We start from the raw sequence: 19,371 nt of genomic DNA, 5'->3' as shown, positions 1-19,371 counted from the left end.
TTCTCTTCAGTTTTAATTTTTGCCTTTCTAGGAAACAGATCTGGGATTACCTAACAAAGCCAGCTGAGAGAGGAGAAACTCATAGTACTACATCTCTGGTTTTGATTACACTCAGGATCTAACTTGCACCAATTCTTTTTTTAAACCCCAAACAGGGGATTGCTCTCGTAACTGAGAGCAATGAGTAATGCTACTCAAGACTGTGTAAAAACAATCCTGTAGGCACACGGCCATACTGAGGCAGAACACTAAATGGGACAGAACTGCAACTCTGCTTCAGTGATGGTGGCAAAAATTCTTGCTGCACTGGACCCCCCTTAGCTAAGAAATATATAGGTTTCAGGCAGTGAAACAGGGCTTGTACTATAAAGGGCTTTAACAGAACTCATCTGGAGCTAGGGCAGAACAACTTGAAGCCTGCTGCTGAATGTAGCAAGATAGAGCAATCCTGCTGTTGTAGATCCTGTGCACTTGTGGGATACTAGAATGCTCCATGCGAGTGTTATTGACAGGGTTTCATAATGTGGCTAAACCTAAAATGCAGTTTCTGGCAGCTGTTAGTTCTGAAATCGGCAATACCGGAATGAAAAGTTTACTAAACCAGTATCAAAGGGAAAATCCACCTGGCAGAGTCTTACTACTTAATAATACTCTACTAAAATCAGTAAAGATGTTCTGGACTCCTGCTGCAGATACAGTTCAGAGTCTAGCTGCTGCCACCCACAGGAGGCTCACAATAATGTTTGCTCATAGGTAGGGTTTTTGGTTTTTAACATGGATGATCATTTCATAACTTATACTTTGTTGTACTTGAGTATTCCCTGTCAAACACAAAAGTGGCTCTGTTCTAGGGTGTGGAAAGAACTAACTTAAAACAGGAACAGAGGCAAAAAAATCTAACATTCAAAGCCCTGCTCTCTGACAAATTTGTCAGCTTGGTCATCTGATGCTTTTGCTTTAAGCAGCTGCCTCAGAGGCTCCCTCATGACTAGAATTCATTTGCCTCATTTTTTTCTGGTTGCAAGTTCCACTTTATTGGATCCAAAGTATCTGCACAAACAACCTCACAACCTGAGGATGCAGCTCCTAGCCTAAATGAGAAGTCTGAGGCAATGACCACATCTTTGTTAACTTCACTCAGATCTTACCCATCATTCCAGAGACACAGGAGGTGTTTCTTAATAAGCTCCAAGATTCCCTCAATCCACAGCCAAAAGGGGAAACTTTTATCGCTTATATTTTCCTGAAATTCAGAATATGGAAAGGCAGAGGTAGGAGAGGGGAAAACACAGATGATGAAACATGAGCAGAGAGGAAGCAAGCTCTCAATCCTGTTAGCATCTGTTTGTTCTTCCATTTTTCTCCCTTCTTTCTTCTTTCCCACCCTCCCCTTATTCTCTCATGACTTTTCTTCCCCTTTCTGTTTCTCTACTCCAAAAGGACAGAAACTATTGGGAGTGAAGCATGTACTGAATCTTAAGGCAAGAGCTAGCGTGGGAGAGATGCCTGTCTGAGCCTACAGTACCCAAAACCAGGTATCCATCACCTCTCACGCAATGACACTGGTCCAGGAGAAGAGAACAGGCCTGCCAGGGCACTGTCCTTATTTGAGCTCTTGGACATCCAAACCATCCCATGGTGCCTTGGACCAGTCTGGCTAGCAGAGCAGCTTAGGGACACTTTCTGTTCAGACTCAGATTTCAATTCCTCATGAGACACCCATATTAATGAACTTGAGTGCTTACAGGTCACCGGAGTTTTGCTTTTCCCCTGGAGTCTGCTCCTGCCTGCTCTCCTCTTTTCTGCTTACTGATACCAGTTTAGGGTCTAAAGCCAAAGAAAGTGCAGAGTCCTCCTCCTCCTGTCTTGCTGCAGCCAGGGTTATGAAATCTCATGATGTGGTTTTCTGCCATCACGATGACTATCTTGGCTGCCCTGTGCTAACCCTCACACTACTCCAGTTCCCCTGGTCTGGGAAATGTCCTTCACTATGACAGAAGAATTATTCATCTTGCTGGGGTTTTTTGACATTTTCTGTAATAGTCAAAATGGAGAACTATTCTGTTAATTTTTCTATAGTTTATATGGCTCAAAAGCAACCTCCAAATTCTCTACTCCTTGCTATTACAAGACTTCCCTCCTGCTGCTGCTACTTGAACCTCACCACCAAACCCTCGCAACCATGTAAGCTCTAGAATAATTAAGGTACACTACTGAAAAACAAAGCATCCTGGAAAAAAATCCAGCCAAATTAAAAAACCCAAAATCAACAAAAACCACCCCCGAACAGACCCCACAACAAACCAAGACAAAGCTCTGTCTTCCATCTCAGTTTTTAAACTGCATTGATACCTTGCAGAATCTTGTCCAAGGTATGAGGCCATCGTGAGATCCTCCGCTTGTTGGCCCTGAACGGAATAAATTGACTTCAGTCAGGTTCCACAAGTTACTTGGTAAGGCTGAAAGGAATGTACTTAGAGCACAAAGTTCTGTGTTTATTTACAACTCTGAGCTGTTGGACTGACAAAGGAAATGGAAAGCTACAGTATTTTTGTGGCTAGTGCAGGGAGAGCTTGCAAAGCTCCCTTCTGAGGAAGTTCACTGCATCAGAATGACCAGAAGTATTTAAACAGACTTTGTGTGATGGGAATCAATTCATTCTGATGCTTCCTATGCTGTGCTACGCCTAACACTTGCCAGTTTCAAAATGCTTGAAGGAAGGAGACTGAAATCTTCCACATCTCTAGCAAAACAAAGACTGCAACCCGTAAGATTGTCTGTGGGAGCTCAGTGGACCCTACAGTAGCTTTGAGAATTAAGCACTTTCCTGTTTCAATTCTGGTGACTCGTAGGCTTTTGCCCCAGAAACTCTTGACTCCTATGTTTTCTCCAACCACAGACTCATCTCATTCCTGTTGTAATCATTTGCCCCCTGTCTTGTTTTTGTCAAGTGTTCCACAATCGCATCCAAACCACAAAGAAAATCCTAGGCTGTGACTACAGCAGCCAGAGCTTTGCAGACCCCCGCTGTATTCTGAACCAGTCTTTTCATTATAGACCATGCTAGGGATTTCAATCAAGTCAGAAATATGCTGGTTTTACCCTCTCATTTCTCTAAAAATAAATTGGGTTAGGGAGCTTGTTTCTGAGGCTGATGCATTAGAGATCAAGATTCTGTCAACTTTCACATCACAAAAATAGCAGGTGAGTTGTATCCTGGCACCCTGTTAGATTCTGTGTCCCCTTGCACTAAGGAATCCTGAATATGTAGTGTTAAACCACCTGGATTTTTTCCAGTAGTGAAAAACTTTTAGCTATAGAGGTAAGATCTAAATATCATCCCTACTGTTACCAGAATTTGACAAAATCTCTGAAGTTCCAAAATGCAAGTTGACCACAGAAATATGTCAGTGTTTGCTTTGTCTTTGTGACGGTTAATTAAACTAAAAAAATTAATCTCCTTGTAGAATTCTGAAAATCTATTAAATCAGTAAGCTTTTTGTCAGATTTTATGTTTTGGGGAAATCAGAGGAAGGGCATTAAGAGACTAGAATTCTGCACTTAATGCCTAGATCCACTAGTGTCATCTCTCTTTAAATATAAATGCTTCCCAAAACTTAGTGGAATATACTGAATCAACAATATTTTTATCTAGAGTCTACTATGCAAACTCAGTAGCAGTGTCAAGTGCCCTGCCTATCAGGCAAACTGACAAGGAGTCTGGAAACAAAAGTCATGGCTGATTAGGCTTTTACTAAGGACTCTCAATTGGGAGATGTTCAATTTGATATCCTTTAATAGTTTCAGAGTGTTTGCACTTTGTCATTGCAACTGTGTTTATGCAGACAGAGTAAACCCCTGCTGTAGCTGGAGGTGTGTGTGAAGTTAATTAATGGAGAGGGATTTAAAAACAAAAAAATACCAAGAAACAGCCATCTCAAAGACTGACTAAACACGTACATTTCCTCAGTAGCTCTTCAAAAGGCAGAAGTAGCTCCAATCTGCACTGCCCTAATGCACCGAACACCTAAGTCAGAACTGCAGATTTTTTTGTGACCTGACCATTTACAAACTCTACCATACTGAAAACTGAAAAACACTTCTTTGCTATGAAGTGATAGTGTGAGAGGAAATGAAACTTAAAACAGATTGCAGAAAAGATGTAGAATTAGCTTCAATTCAAACAGGCCACCTGTGATGGAAGTAGACCATACCAAGTAGCTTCTCTCCCAGCATGCTCAGCTGATCTGCATTAAGTCCCCTCTTTGTTACAGAAGAAAACTGCCAACTCAGAACTTCAGAAAGTTTAGACCACTTTGCGTAAGGTGGATTCAGAAAGAAGGACAAGTTCTAGAATGGAAGGGAAAAATACAATCTATAGTTAATAAATGTTAATTTTGGAATGCTGTTTAAATTTATGAAAGTGTGTTGCCAAAACAAAATGCAGATTTAAAAATGGATGTCAGCTTGAGACAACTCTGCAAAAGCAAGCTGCTCTTCTGACAGGCACTCTTTACCAGGAAAAGCAATCTCTGGGACTCTGCTTTGGAGATGTCTTCTCCCCATAGGTAGAATTCCTAGATTACTCAAGTGCATTGTATTTGAACTCCTGAATGTTTATTTGGCTTCTCACTGTGTACTGTATAAACTGCATACAATATATACTATCCTCATGTGGGTTTCAAACATTAGGATAGGGAAGTAAATCACTGTGCCCTTCTTTACCCCCTGAAAGCATGGAAAAAATGCAGCAGCCACTTGGATACAGAAAATGCTTGAAAATTACACACAGTGTTTTTGACACATTTTTTTTTTTCCAAATACCTTGGGATCAGTAGACAGCATGTTGAACCATAAGATAGAAGCCCATCCACTTGGAAGCTGGCTGACGTTTGAGATGACAACAATGGGAAGGGAAGTGGTCTGGAAGGGACACAGAAGGAAACATGTTGGACTACCCTGTACCCCTGCTGCAGTCCTCCTCTAGACTGCCCACAAACACACTTCCACTGTAATTCTTGCTTGTGTGGTCTTAACTCTTTCACTTGAAGTTTCTGTGTAGAGGAGACAGAGTCAGTATGATGAAGTACTAGAAAGTGTTGGAAGATTTTTGTCTGGTAAATACTTCCATTTAGTGTTGGTTATGATAGCAGTGACAGTAACAGTTCTTAGTATATTGCTTCTGAAATATATGGGAACTGATACCTAGAGAACTTAAAACACAGGGTTGGTTATCAGATACTTTGCAAAGCACATCTCTTATTTATCCAGAGATTTGACACATTCTCACTGTATGTGTACATACAGAGATGTTATGAAGTGTCATTCATGTATTTTTTGAAATAATTGAAAGTGTTTGATATTACAGTACTTTAAAAAAAAAAAAAAAAGTTTAGATTCTTGTCATGAGTGACATCCAGAAATTTAAGTCCATCTCTTTCAAGACATACCTCTAGGTCTATTACCAAGCCAGGCTGGCACAGCTGTGTCTCAAAACTCAGAGAGTGAAGTTCTTCTGTTACAATGAGAGGACCCTTTAAAGAAAGGAAAAGAAGTAATTAAAAACCAAAAACCTTCCAGGGACTGAAAACTGCTTGGTGGGGAAAGGTGAGGGATTTATCATTGGGTGAAAAACCTTTTCTGCCTGAGGCTACTTCCTCTGAACCTTAGAAACAGTTTAAAGGTCAAACTCAAGTGACAATGCTAACTTCCTAAAACTGCCTGTTAGAATAGGTACTTTCTAGGCTTTTTTTTTTTTTTTTTTGGCTCCTATCCTGAAGCCACAGAAAAATCTGTCCTTGACAGAAAGCCCTGTTAAAGCTGGGTGGCTGTGAGGGAGAGTCCAGAGGGACTACCATTCTGACAGTAGTTCTCATCTGTAGACACCTCCTATACAGATCACCTCCTACAAACACTGGACTCTCCTGTGGACTTGTCATCCTGTGTGTTTTTCATGGCACTGACCAGAGCACTCATTTAAATGCCTGGATGCCATTTCAGTATTATGCAAAAGCTTTGTGAAAAAGGTTAGTGCTGCTTACCTCATTTGTTCTGCTTCCTGCATTTTTCTGTTCTTTCAGTTGCTGCAAACAAACAAAAAACCCTGTCACTCATTTACCTGGCCACAAATGAAAGTGGTAAAGGATGCAAATCCTTGCATGCTCTAACTGCTCAACTGTATGCAAACTTGCTGCACTAGAGTCTGATTCTATTTGATTCTCAGCCGTGGAAGCCAAAGGATTAAACTATAGGTAACTACTACTCTTCATTCATACTCATAAATCATTCATCTGTGAAAACAGATATCATGCCCTTATGATGTAATGCCTTTAAGAGGCCTTATAAGAACAGCAGCAGTGTGAAATCGGGAAAGATCAGATTAAATACTGGTTTATCAAAGTACCCCTCTAAATTGGACAATAAACTCTAGACAGTGTCTGTTCTTCTGTTCTGGACAACTGAAAGGAGGAAGGGAGACTTCCATGTTCACTTATTCAGGATTTTAATTTTTCCTTTGGTTCTGTCATCACAACAGGAATCTGATTTATCTCTCAATTTGCAGATCAAAAGTTCTTGTATAGTCTGCTGAAGGCACTGAATTTCTTGTAGATGCCCTCCGAGACAATTTCCCTCTTCCAGTTTCAAAGCTCTTTAATCTATTTCAAGTTTTCCTACCTATGGGCCTTCGTCTGAAAGGCCCAAACCAGCATTTCTGAGCTTCTTTTTCTTTGTCCTCCAAAGAACTCATTGCAACATAAGCTGTATGGTAGCAAATACTTTTGTTTGCCTTTCTCGCCCTATTTCAGTGACAAAAGCAACAGCATCCCAACTGAAACAGGCCAAAGATTTCAAAAAGGAAAGAACAGTGAAAAAGACATGTTCACAGTTCCTCTTATACAAAAGTAAATAATAACAAAAGCAATCTGTCTCCTTCTTACCACACCCTCTAGTCACACAATGGATGCGTCAACAGAAGAAAAAAAAAAAAATCCCCTACCAAGTGCCTGAATTCTGCTGCTAGACTTCCATTAGTAGATTCTTCCATGTTCATTACTTTCGTGTTTGTTCCCAAAATATTAAATTTCCTGAACCTTCACAAAGAGGGACAGAAAAGAATTAAGCGTCTTGAATTCATTGGAAGAACCCAATATTAATATATCAAACTGTAATGCCACATACCCTTTGACTGAGTTCTTCTCGGTCACATCTCTGTCAAAATAAAAAGACGAAAATGACAAAATAAAAATCTTTTCAAGATTCTGCCACAGACATAGGAAATGTGGGTGTTTGTCTTAGTAGCTGACTGAGAACTAGTAAAATATTTCTGTGAAATCTTTTGTGCAAAGGTGGAGGTAATTGGTTCAAGGAATCTAAATATCGCACTACACAGGATATCTTCTACTGAGTCTTAAATTTTGCCATGGGGTCTTTACAATAAAGTCTGTCCTTTTACTATATAGGCTTAACTCTTGCTCTGAGGAAAAAACTATATCGTACTCTCACTCTCAATCTGCTTTCAAAGCATACAACTTTTTGAATAAATTGCTGCATCACTGGAATCAGTTTTCCCAACACTCAGGATTTTACCGAGTTGCATTATATCTGGTGCATTTCTCAGAACCTCAGCTCCCACATTCAATGAGAATCTCTTATCCTTGCACCCATTCCCAGCAAGTTTCTGGACCGTAGAGATGCTTCAAGTGAACAGACTGCCCCTTAAAGACTCCAATGTGAAGACAAAAACCCACCCGCTTTTTTAAAAGCACAGGCCCCTTTCATGACCTTACAGCCACTGCTGTTATCTTGGAGAGCCTGTTCCATTTCTTTCCCTGCCCTTAAAGCAAGTGCTGAGGCCTTCTGTACTCTGTGACATGTCCCTAATGGCAAAGACAGATTCAGAGCAAGGGCATGTGTAAGAAAAGGAGGGTTGTACCTGCTGCCATGGAGAATCAGCCTGCTCCTGGACAACTCAACACTTAAAATATGACTGCCTTTTGGATTTCTGAACATGGGGACTGCTTACCACTAGTGTACGCGGGGATGAGAAAAAATGTAACGTACTTATCAAATAAAACTTTCACTTTCAAGTTGTAGTTCAACTCCTGCAACTTCACCAGCAATCTGAAAAGAGACAGGGTTTTTTTTAATTACTGCAATTGAAAAAACACAGGTTGTATTCTATTGCGTTGCTTATCACAGATTTATTTAAGCTGCACAACTCAAGGTCAAATACTGGCTCTAAGCTTGTTCCATACAAGATACCATATTTGCAGTGACAGCATCAATCAGCAAGGTCTGCAGACACTGATCCCAGGTCCTGATTTAGAGGACACTAGATGGGCAAATGAATTATTCTTCTGCACGACAAAGTGATCTGTGTGTGTGTCTTCTGCTGTTTGATGTGTTTTATACACTCAATACCCCTCCTTCTGGTAAAGGATAAGAGCTAAATACAAGTTAAACTGCTAGAAGATATCCCCGTGCCACATGACACTCTCTTCCCCTCCTTGCCTTAGCACTCAGGCAGCCCTCTCAGCTCTAAGAAACCAATGACATGGAAGGCTTACCACAAAACAAGAAGGAAGGAGAAAACATACCTAAGCTTTACAGTAAACTGTACTCCTGTCTTCAGAACCAAGGGCCTCTGAGGATGCGTTGGCATGCAAGGCTGCCTCTCTACCACAAAGGAGCTATGGAAAGAACAGATTAAAGGCACTTTGATTTATCAATGTTGTCTTTAAGGAATAAGAAGTCACATAAAAAGTGAACTTTAAAAAAATGGTCACTTACCAGTAGTACTATATACTTTATTCATTGAGTTTCAATCTATACAGAGGTCTGTGTGTTTCTTTCACTTCTATCAACAGCACTAAAATTACTGCAAGTATAAAGTGATTTTGTAAGGGTTGGCTTTTTCTAAACACACTGATGGCTTGAGGAGGGAGAGTGCTACCTCAAACTTCCCTGAAAGCAAACAGCATGTAAACACTGTGATGTGATGCATAATCCAAGTGAGAAGTGTTGCTTTGTTTGCCGTTCCCAGTGCTTGCTAAATTCTTACTTTCACAGTGCTGTGTAACACCACGTGCACAGGAGCTGGGTAAGCGAGCCGGGGATTTGACGAGGGCTAACTAAGCCCACGAAGCAAATCCTTCACGCTAACCTGTTCTCAGGCACCCCAAACTGTTGCTGTCTTGGGCACCTTTTGTGTAACGCTCTGCTATGTAGACATAAATTCTGAAGTATTTCTGCTGTTACAAAGTCCTATGCGGTATGGAGGCTTTTCCTTTCACTATACTGACAGGCAAGATAACTCAACAGCAGCTGGACTTCTATAGCTCTGCCTTACTGCCTTCACTTCACTGAAAAGCAGTACCTGTGTTTTCTAATTGAAGATCAGTGGTCAAAGCATCTGAATGGGACTCTGGACACCTGGGTTCTAGCACCCCATAACAGGTTGTTACTTACTGTACGAGCCCCCGCTCTTATCTGTTAGTTTCAAGTCTTGTGCAGCACAAATTATTGTCTACTGTAGGTTTACAGAATGCGACTCTGATCTTATGCAGGGCAACTACCAGCTACAGTAGCTTGCATCAAAGAGAAGCTACAGCGATATGGCTGGCCTCCCTATGCTGGAGACAGAGGATGCAGTCAGAGACAAAGGGGTGGAGAATCTAGTGTGTATTTACTGTGGGCATAGCTTGGTGCAGATGGTTTCTTCCCTCCGTTTACCTGAACTTTGCAGAGCTGAAGTTTAAAGCAAGACATGGACTAACAGACTAGGAGTTTGATTCTGTAAACAGTGCATATTGTAGCATACCTCCTGCTAACTTAAATGATGACTGATCACAAACCCTTTCCATGGGCTTAAACCTGTGGAAACCCTAAATAGAGTAAATCTCAAAAATGGTCATTTAGTTTAATGTTTATGACAAACTTAGGAAAACCTCAGAAAATGCAGTTAGCATGCAGGAAATATTGAGGGAATGGAAGGGAAGGGGGTCTCCATCCATTTCTTCATGCAAACACAGAGAGACCTTCTTGTCTGTTACCTCTGGATTAGTTGTTTGAAAAGATTGTGTGTTCGGTCCTGCAGAACTTGTTTATTTTTTGTGATGGGATCAGAGTCATAGGTAAACTTCTGTTCCAGTTCCTCAAGTTTTTTAAGCTGCTGACGAACTTGCTGTAGACTTTCAGCAACAATGGTGAACCTACAATTACACAGTCTTATTACTTTTAGCATGTTTTTGTATCGCAACAATGCTGAGACACCAGCCAGGTGACTGTCCCGAAGGACTAGGTAGTGCACAGAGAACACTTGTTGCTCATCAGAAATGCAATGAGGTTATAAAAATCAATGGACTGCAATGACAGAATGAAAAATGCATAATATAAATAATCAATATATTTCACAGATCTGACATTTCTTCATGACACTTCAAGTTCCTGTCCAGTGCAGTCCTTGACTAGAGACTTACCAGTTCTGCAGCTGGTCAAGACAGGCGTTGGGTGGGCCACCAATACATGCAGTCTGTTGCCTCTGCTTCCACTCCACGAGCTCTTCCTTAACAAGAGCACTCTGTGTGTGCTCTGTGGTGTTCAGCAGCTGTATTATCTTGTTCACCACTTCCTATACAGAATATTAAATCACCCTGTTTATTAAAAATATTCAGGAAAACTAAGTAATGTTTTAGCTAATGCTATCTGTCTTGCAAAACTCTGCAAGGACCAATAGTTTCTGTCAACAGAGGATGTTTTCCAAAACATTGGTTTTAGTTGGAATATTTGCTAGAATAAGTGGAGAAAGAATTAATATTCAGTATCACTAAATTCTGAAGAGCCTATGTCTCACATCCATGTGTGCCCCAAGTGTGTATCTGGGATCACCCAGTGCTTGCTGTAGACTTGAGTACTGCAATGAGAGTGAGCACATTAACTCTAATATAGCTGCAAATTTTGAAATCAGTTTTTCCTCAAGAACATGACTATTGATATGAAACTTTTCCCTCTCACTTTTTTTAGCTTTACCTGACAGAGTTTGATAAAGGTTGCTACAAGAGAAACGTAATTGCTTACAGAAATTCTAGATTTTCAGTCAGGATGGAAAGAATGAAACCTTTGTTCAACTGATAGTAGAAATATTCTCTTTTATATAACTTATGTCAACCCAATGAAAATGAAATGTTGTTGCCTTCTGAAAGAAAACTAGAGTGCTACCTTTCTCTTAAGATCAAGTGATAAGAACATCTTCTGGAGATTCATCTGTTCTTTCTTGTACTCCTCCTGCGAGACACCATTGGATTCATGCTCTGTAAAATAAGTCAAAATTGTGAAGGTGAGGCTGAAGGAGTGCAACAAGTCATGCTCCTGTGAGACCAGGGAAGTATGGGTAGGGGAAACACTATGGGGAGGAAGGGGACCTGCCTGGCTAATGTCAAGTAAAGTATACTTTTAAAGCTTAAGGGAGGAAATATTTACTGCCTCCTAGATTTTTTTTTTATTATTCTTTCTGCCCCCCCCCCTTCTGAAAGGACAGACACTACACTTAAAGCACTAATGCAAGGAAAAGCCACTGTCCTGGTGAAGTAATTGAGATGTGAGTTTGCTTGCTTTTTAGAGCAAGAACCTGATTTCAAATAACCATTATATTGTGTAAAGATACTCACAGGACAACTTGTTCTCATGTTGACTTCAGATATGAATCATTCATATTACTTAACAGTTAACTTTCGTTGCTAGGTTATTTCAAACACTGAAGGATATGGTGGAGTAGAGAACGGTCAGTGTTAGGTTAATGGTTGGGCTAGATGATCTTCAAGGTCTTTTCCAACCTTGATGATTCTGTGATACTTACAGCCTCCTGATGGTAGGCCAGATCCTATGTAGGTGCCCTAGCTACTACCTCTGCTGCCTACTGACCTCCAGTTAGAGGTTCCTGTCTGCCTCACAGACGTGCTACCTACCCTTAAATACAAAAAGCAAGACCATGGCCCAGTGTTCCCCTTAGCATCTTCTGAACATGGCCCTCTTCTGAGGGACAGCCAACTGCCAATTTGTGTTGGAAACTGCAGCCTTTTTTAGAACAAAGTAGTCAAAAAAAAAAAAAAAAAGAGACAGATCTATAGCATGAAACAAGTGTGGATTACAGCTGCATGTGCTTCTCTCAGTACACAAAGGCCTACAAAACCTGAAGCAGGGAATTCATTTGTGAAATACAAGATGGCAAAGAGAAGCCTAAACTTAACTATTTAGATGTCTGGTCGAACAGTCACGGAGTCTATAGGGTTTGCTATTTCCAGTAGCAAAGGGATGTAAAGGACAAAGGAATGCTGTGTTAACAAAGAGGCTCTCTTATCACTTGTAAGAACAGACAGATGCAGAGAATGCATTTTCAGGAATTTAGGTTTCAGCATAAAGGAGGAATATTATCAATAAGTTTGGCTGCATATTATTAGGTTGAGTTTCCTGACATAAGACAGCACAGTTTACTCTTATGAACTATATGGAGTAAGGTATGTTCTTGATTAATTGCTCACCTCTACTCTGCAAGGTTTTACATTTAAAATCATATTCATCTTGCATATCCTCTAATGTCTTGATGTCTTGCTCCACATCCTATGAAGCACAAATGAAAGTAGCCACAGTTATTCAATACTTCCATGTAATGCAAGACTGCTGATTAGGAACTGTCTGCACCAGACATTTACAGAGATGAAGTCTGGTTTCACAGCAATGCCTTTTCCTGGAACTCCCTAACAAGAAATATCACTAAACTAAATCACCTTCTATTCACCCTCCCTCTCTTCTTTTGGCTAACTAAAATCTGACCATCTAGCCATATAAACTCAAAGAGTTCAGGAGAACCTAGGCTGCTACAGTGAAAAAACTTGGAACGGCAGTGTTTTAAACAAACCTTCAAATTCTTAGGTATTGCTTGGAGAAAAGTTTTCTGTCATGACAGTATTTGTTAAGATAATAAACATCTATATGTTAACTGCAAATCTATCTTCTAGTTAACAACAAAACGGTCAGTATATGATTTCTTAAGAGTTTTTCCTTAGTTGCTAGTATTTCAGATGGGTAAAAAGTTTTTGTTGCTAAAATTTAAGCACAAGACATTTTATCTTGCTAGACCAGTCGAATCCCAGTCTGTATTATGTTGCTGTTGACAGATAATTACTTTCTATTTTCAAATAGTCACTGGTGATAGGTAATGGTTTGGTTTTCAACTCTTTATTTTTACTCATAATTTTAGAAAGTCTTATTTTACATACTGAAAGCTTTTCAACCCATGTGAGTCAAACACCACTTAAAGTTATACTATACTTACTATAACACTGTTTTTTACAGCCTTAACTTTCACATCAAGCTCCTTCTGTTTGTCCAGCATCCCAGTCATGGTGTTCTGTATGCTCCCCACTTGCATCTGTGGGAGGCAAGCAGAACAACAGGAATCAAACTAGCGTCACCTGTGACAGCAAATACTTTTTTTAATTAGTGGCTTTTGTTAACAAACAGCCTGATGAAGCATGGCTTATTTTTATCAATCACACTAAAGTTTTATAATACAAAATCGAGTTTGGGTGAATTTGCAAGAAACAAGGGAAGATTTAAAATGCCTGTTGTGTAGTGATACCACACTCTTTTCATCACAGCAATATAAGCTATAAACATATTCTGTTTTCTCTCTGCACAACTCCACTACTTTGTTTGCTTATCTTCATGTATCTTCTAAACGTATTTCATGAAAACAACAATCCTGAAGGCTGGATGACATCTACATCAAGTGTCAGATGATTCATCCATATAGGATACAGGGAAAAATGGGCTAAGACCAAGAACAAGGATAGGTGTGTGTGAACAGGACAACCTGGTATGCATTTTTTTTCCTACAGGGCATTCAAGCACATTTTAAATCTCTGTACAGTTCTTTGAAAGCTGACCTCAATATCATTCAGGAAGTTTATTGCATGGCATCGCTTGAGGAGAGCTGCAGTAATTTCAAAGACAGCATTTTTCATTTCACACATTAACAGTACTAGTGGTGTCAGAAACTTGTTAATCCTCCAATGCAGGACAGTCAGATATGCATTGTTGCTCTGATTAACACTTCAATTTAAGCTAAGCTCATCTAAAGTATTTATTTTATTAAAATGCTAAAGGTCCCCCATCATAGATTTGAGTCAGACTGTTAAGGCATCCGAGCATACTCTAAGATTTGGGATTCTCCTCTGGTTTTTATAATAATGCTTATAATCATGCTTGCTCTGCATTTTATCTTCTCAGCTTTGGGAAATGAGAATGTTTACCAGCAAGCATGGTGTTGTACCTAGTGCCAACACTAAGTATAGGAGGACTTATTTCCCTTTTGAATGGCCTAAATATATCACATGCTGGAAAGGCAGTTGTGAATGCTTTATGTTAGGTGCCAGAACAGGAACTAAACAGCTGTGCTGCAGCTTCAATGGCTCTGTCAGTCACACTTTTAGAGGAGCTGTTTTGGACACAGTTGCATTAGGCCACTTGTTGAAAGCCTATGCCTGAGTGCTCTTCCTACTCTACCAACAGGTATTCAAAAATTTGCCCTAAAGGGAAGTATAACAGTATCAGAACTTAACACACTTGGTCAATCATCACTTTATTGCTACATAAGTGGATTACATCTAGCTGTATTGCTTGCATGCCTTTCCCAACTGCAGAATTTTTTTTTTATTGCAAAACAGTTCTCCTTGCAAAGGAAAAAACAAAAAGATGAAAAGTCAGAGAACAAATGAGAAAGGATAAGAATATGGCTTTACCTATGGTTCAGAGGAAAGAAATGGGCTTAACTTAAAAGAGAAAACTAGAAATAAATACTCGGGGATAACTGATAAGGAGAATGATGCATCATTTTCCCACAGGAACAGTCCAGAGAAACACCAAGGCTCAGCTTCTTAATACAGAGTAAATTCAGGAGTAAAATGCAGAAGGAAAAAGCTAAAATCTTGCTGGACAAATAAGGCAAGTGTTAATTATTAAACTGCAATAAAATCTGATGAGCACATTAGGCTATACTACAGAAGCATTAAAAAAACACCACAGCTTTTACATTGCTTGAGGAATAAAAATTACTTTCTGGCTATTTCCCCTCCAAATGTTTCATACAGCACAAACAAGTCACACTGTCCAGCTGGTACATATCAGTCTTCACTCTAATGTCTTTAAGAAACACATTGTTAGGCAGAGGACAGCCTGTTTCCTCTTTCAGTCGTCTTCCACTCCCTCTGTCCCAAATACCAGGAAAGGGTAGATACAACTGCAGTTGACATTCCGTGTGTTACCTGATTTGACAACTGGGCACTGTTCAGTATTTTCCTCTCTTCTTTCAGACAGTTGTAGATGATCATTGCCATGTGTATTGGGTCTTCTTGGAAGTTATCCTGGCATTAGAGACAGTCTATTGTTAAAGTCCACACCCAGAATTTCTTGTCCATCAGTACAGCAATTGGCAAAAAGATTAGCGGGTGACTGTGTGTAGGCCTCGAGGCACGCATCAGTCATAGCATGCTCTGAGACTACAGGTAGCATGACAGATGCAGCCATCTCCAAGAATTAGTTTCTATTTTAGTTCATTGGTGTAAGAAGAGATGGGACGTGGCACAAAATAACAGGAAAGGGACAGGGACATTGCTGGGAGAAGGAAGATACTTCCCTGCAGTCCTAGAGAGAGCTTATCTTCTCTTGAGAGCCACCCTGGTTTTGAAGGGCAGTAGTTGGGAGTTTGACAGGTACAGCTCTTGCTCAGCGATGTAAAGGAGATACATTAGCTCTCGTTTATGAACACACAGTTGAGGCTGGATACAAATTCAACCTCATTGTTTTACATGCATCCAAAGTTGAAGCATGCTCTGGACTGAGTATCGCCCTGCTCTGCCCAGGATGGTGCTGCCTGGAGGGTCACTGAGCTGTACCAGCCTCCTTGGCTGATCTTTCATTGCTGATCTACAGTTACTGTCAGATAAGTACAGCCTGGTCACGCTCTCCTCTCCTTGGAAAACAGTCCCCCAGTCACCGACTTGCAGTGTGTGGGAGCTCGGCTGTGGAGAAGGGAGGAGGACTGACTAATGACAAATTAAGCCCACTAAGGATATGTTCTGCACTGCCCTTCACTACCAATCACTTTGGCCCTTTTCTTGTGATGCACAAAAGTGCCATCTGATGACAAGTCTTTTGCTATTAACTGCAGTTCTGCAGTTACGTGGGAAGGATTTCTCCCTCTGTGTTTCTTCTGCATCAGAAGTTTATGAGGACACTGAGGACACTGGCTGGGGAAGGGCTGGGGTAAGTGAAACTATATTCGAGTAAGTGCTCCAAATACATATACTAAACACTTTACAAACAATTTCTGAGAACTCTAGGGAAAAAGAAAGTTGTAGTAACTGTACTGGTAATGAAACTGTAACTTTCTAACTGTAGCCAGTTAAAACAAAAGTGGAGTAACATTTGAATTCTGCCTTATAAATTAGGATTCTCACACACTCTCTGAAAAAATCCCTCATGGTAGGGTAGTGCGCTTAAAGGCATTCAATTGCACTAGTGAAGCAATTCAAACAAATACATAGGCATATACCCCAGGCATACCTGAAGATTACGTTTGCTTTTCCTTATGTTATGTTGCAGCAAAAAGTTGTTTTCTATCAAGAATCTACTAAATTGATCATCAAGCTGTGACAGCAGGTCATGGAATAACACCGTAGCAAAAGACACGTTGTTGGCTGCATGTTCCCTAGAAAAATTAAAGACATGGTTATGTTAAATAGGCTTTCAGTGCAGCATTCAAGAAATGCATACAGGAGTACTTCTAATCCCCACCACCAGTTGTAGCATATGTGAGCAGTAAGAATTACCTTCAAACATAAACCAGTTTCACTCTCTCAGTTTTGACTTTACTTTCCTTGATGCAGAAATGTTGTTTTTCTCTGTATTATTCTTGCTACATTCTGTGCAATTTCATCTTCTCATTCCATGCACATCAAGAAGCTAAAAGCAAACCTGCATGTGCATGTTGTACTATTCTTCTAAAAGATGATACTCCACAGAAATCTTGGCAAAAGTTCAAAGTCTGCGAACAATAAGAATCTGAGCTGCCAAGGTAGTAACTGACCAGTCTTAAAACATCTGCTTTTGTTGCAGATTAACCAAAGGGAAATAGGAGATAGTACTCTTGTTAACACTGTGTCAGGCCCCTATAGCAAGCCCCGAAGAGGGGCAGGAACACAGGCTGTAGCACCCACACAGCTACTGAAGCATCCTAACAGCAAAGGTTCACCTAGCAGCGTGCTCCCCCAGTACTCTTCTGCCGTCTGCATGCACGAGAACACTGGTTATCACGCAACCTGAAGGCCAATTTCTACACTTACCAATCCTGGTTTTCCAGCCACTGTGCCAGGTACTGCCTGATTTCCATAGGAAAGCTGTCATCATAAAGCTGGTGAACTTGTTCCAAAAACTTGGAATCAAGTTGCTGTAGCTGATACCACTGGGTCATCCTGAGGGGGGGGGGGGCGGAAATCAGTGTAAACATTTAAGCAGTATTTGGACTGAACATGTGAAAAGTAACTCATACAAGTTTTCACGAACAATGGCAAAACTTGAGGAATAGGAAGGAAAAGTGTTTCTAGCAAACGTTTTCAGCTGTAACAATTTTAGACAGCTAATCATTAAAACTAAATACAACTTCTGTTTTAATTAAAAAAAAAAAATCACAAATTAAGTGTGCTATCGCATGAAAAAACTCTGAGCTATATCACCCTTCTCTATGAAAACTTGCGATTTTTTTTTTCCTTTGAACCCCTTTGTACCTTTTTTTTCCCCCCTTTGTACCCCTTAGGGTACCAGCACCGTTACTGCTCTCTTGCTTAATAGGGGCACAGGCATGAAGATACCTATCCTGTGTGTTTGATACCTATACTCTGCAGGATCCAGATCCTGCATGTGGAGCTTCACCTTTTGTTGGTGTAGATGTATTCCCCATCGCCACAAGGTGGTAAAAAGCGTGAGTGAAAATCAAAGAAACTTCTAAGAGCCCATTCTCAGGTGGTCTTTGTGTCTGCACTTACCTGCTCTGAAAATGGACTAGTTCTCGAGAACTTTTAAATGGAGAAGTATTGGAGAGCTGTGTTTTTTTACTATATGCTTTAGTTCCCATAATTAAATTTTGGGGATAAATTAAGTAATCTCCACAGCAGACAGATTACTTAAAATGAACTAGTACGACCGAGAGAAGCTGTGCTGTACAGTAACAGTTCTATGCCAGAATGGTTGTGTGTTCTGACATATAGTCTCTGGCTGCAGGTTAGCGTCTTGTAGTGGAAATGGCACATAAAGAAACGTCCAAGGAACAGTCCAGGCTGAGAACATGGGCAGTTGAGATGCAAGTCTCGCATCTGCAACTTAAAAAAAGGGTCATAGACTGACAGTCATAGGACGTGTCCATGGAACTTTTGGGGTAAAGGGCTTTCTTATATGTGGCTTTCTGCCAAATCCCCATTAGTGTTTGTGTGCCAGCTCCCTCAGCTGCGGACGCTACACGCGAGAAGTAAATAAGAGTTAAAAACGCTATTATGTTTCATGTGAGGGTTTTGATGTGCATAGGATTCAGGTTACAGGTAACATGGCATTTGAATATGCTGTAGTGACGCTGAGGCACACAGCTGCCACATGACATTGGTGAGGAAAGCTAGAAAAATTCATCTAAATGCATGGTCAGTTCATTTTTTTTCCTCTAGTTCTTAAATTAACAGATACTTCAATCTTCCTGTGTCTTAAAGCAGCTAGACTGGGAAAGGACTTGGGAGAGGTGGCAGAGGACCACCCAAAAAGCTGGTAACAGCACAAAATGATAATGCAGCAACTGCCATCCTTGGGGAGGTGCAAGCAGAGAAACACTGAAAAGGCTGGGAAATCAGCACTTTTTGTGGGAAAGGCACTTAGAGACACCGATGCTGGGATACAGGGCTCAGCCTGCCATTGACAACCCGACAAGTGAGGTGGTGGAAAACTCATTTTGTTGTTCTGCCTTCCCTTGGGCAAGGGCAATAGGATGGCAGCCCGTACGTGCCTCTGGAGAAAAGGGGCTTTATCTGCACCTGGGCGGGTCCATGTGCCCGGGTGACAGCCGTGCCCCAGGGTGCCTTCCACTAAGCTCGGGCTCCTGCCTAGCTGCGCTCCAACTACACCTAACGCCGCCGACTCCTACCGCTTCCTTTCTTCGTGTCACCCCCGACCTCCCGGGGGCAGGCCGCCAAACTGCGCCACGGCAGCCCGGCGCCGCTTCTCGCTCCCATTGGCCGAGGCCGCGGGGGCTGGGCTCTGATTGGCCCCGTCACCGCC

General features: G+C 40.9%; 1 protein-coding gene across 3 annotated transcripts in view; it reads right to left on the bottom strand.

Moving 5' to 3' along the window:
- The window catches only part of STAT1 (signal transducer and activator of transcription 1), a 28,524-nt gene extending 10,994 nt beyond the window's left edge, over nt 1–17,530 (bottom strand). For 2 of the 3 annotated variants that reach the window (XM_026853110.1, XM_026853109.1), the window contains exons 1-18: nt 17,400–17,530; nt 16,621–16,765; nt 15,321–15,419; nt 13,331–13,426; nt 12,537–12,615; nt 11,218–11,309; nt 10,479–10,630; nt 10,053–10,211; nt 8,598–8,690; nt 8,062–8,121; nt 7,180–7,209; nt 6,998–7,091; nt 6,042–6,083; nt 5,451–5,534; nt 4,825–4,923; nt 4,215–4,350; nt 2,353–2,408; nt 1,149–1,243 (exon numbers count right to left, since the gene is read on the bottom strand). In XM_026853110.1, coding sequence (XP_026708911.1) covers nt 1,149–1,243; nt 2,353–2,408; nt 4,215–4,350; nt 4,825–4,923; nt 5,451–5,534; nt 6,042–6,083; nt 6,998–7,091; nt 7,180–7,209; nt 8,062–8,121; nt 8,598–8,690; nt 10,053–10,211; nt 10,479–10,630; nt 11,218–11,309; nt 12,537–12,615; nt 13,331–13,426; nt 15,321–15,419; nt 16,621–16,765; nt 17,400–17,527 — 1,739 coding nt within the window. In that variant the 5' untranslated portion in view covers nt 17,528–17,530. The remainder of the gene's footprint in view (nt 1–1,148; nt 1,244–2,352; nt 2,409–4,214; nt 4,351–4,824; nt 4,924–5,450; nt 5,535–6,041; nt 6,084–6,997; nt 7,092–7,179; nt 7,210–8,061; nt 8,122–8,597; nt 8,691–10,052; nt 10,212–10,478; nt 10,631–11,217; nt 11,310–12,536; nt 12,616–13,330; nt 13,427–15,320; nt 15,420–16,620; nt 16,766–17,399) is intronic. The other variant, XR_003398851.1, reaches the window with a different exon arrangement.
- Nucleotides 17,531–19,371: the final 1,841 nt, after the last annotated feature.

This window comes from Athene cunicularia, assembly GCF_003259725.1.
Source record: "Athene cunicularia isolate RWA chromosome 7 unlocalized genomic scaffold, athCun1 chr7_part1, whole genome shotgun sequence".
Taxonomy (NCBI): domain Eukaryota; kingdom Metazoa; phylum Chordata; class Aves; order Strigiformes; family Strigidae; genus Athene; species Athene cunicularia.
This window is presented reverse-complemented; position numbering and strand designations above follow the sequence as displayed.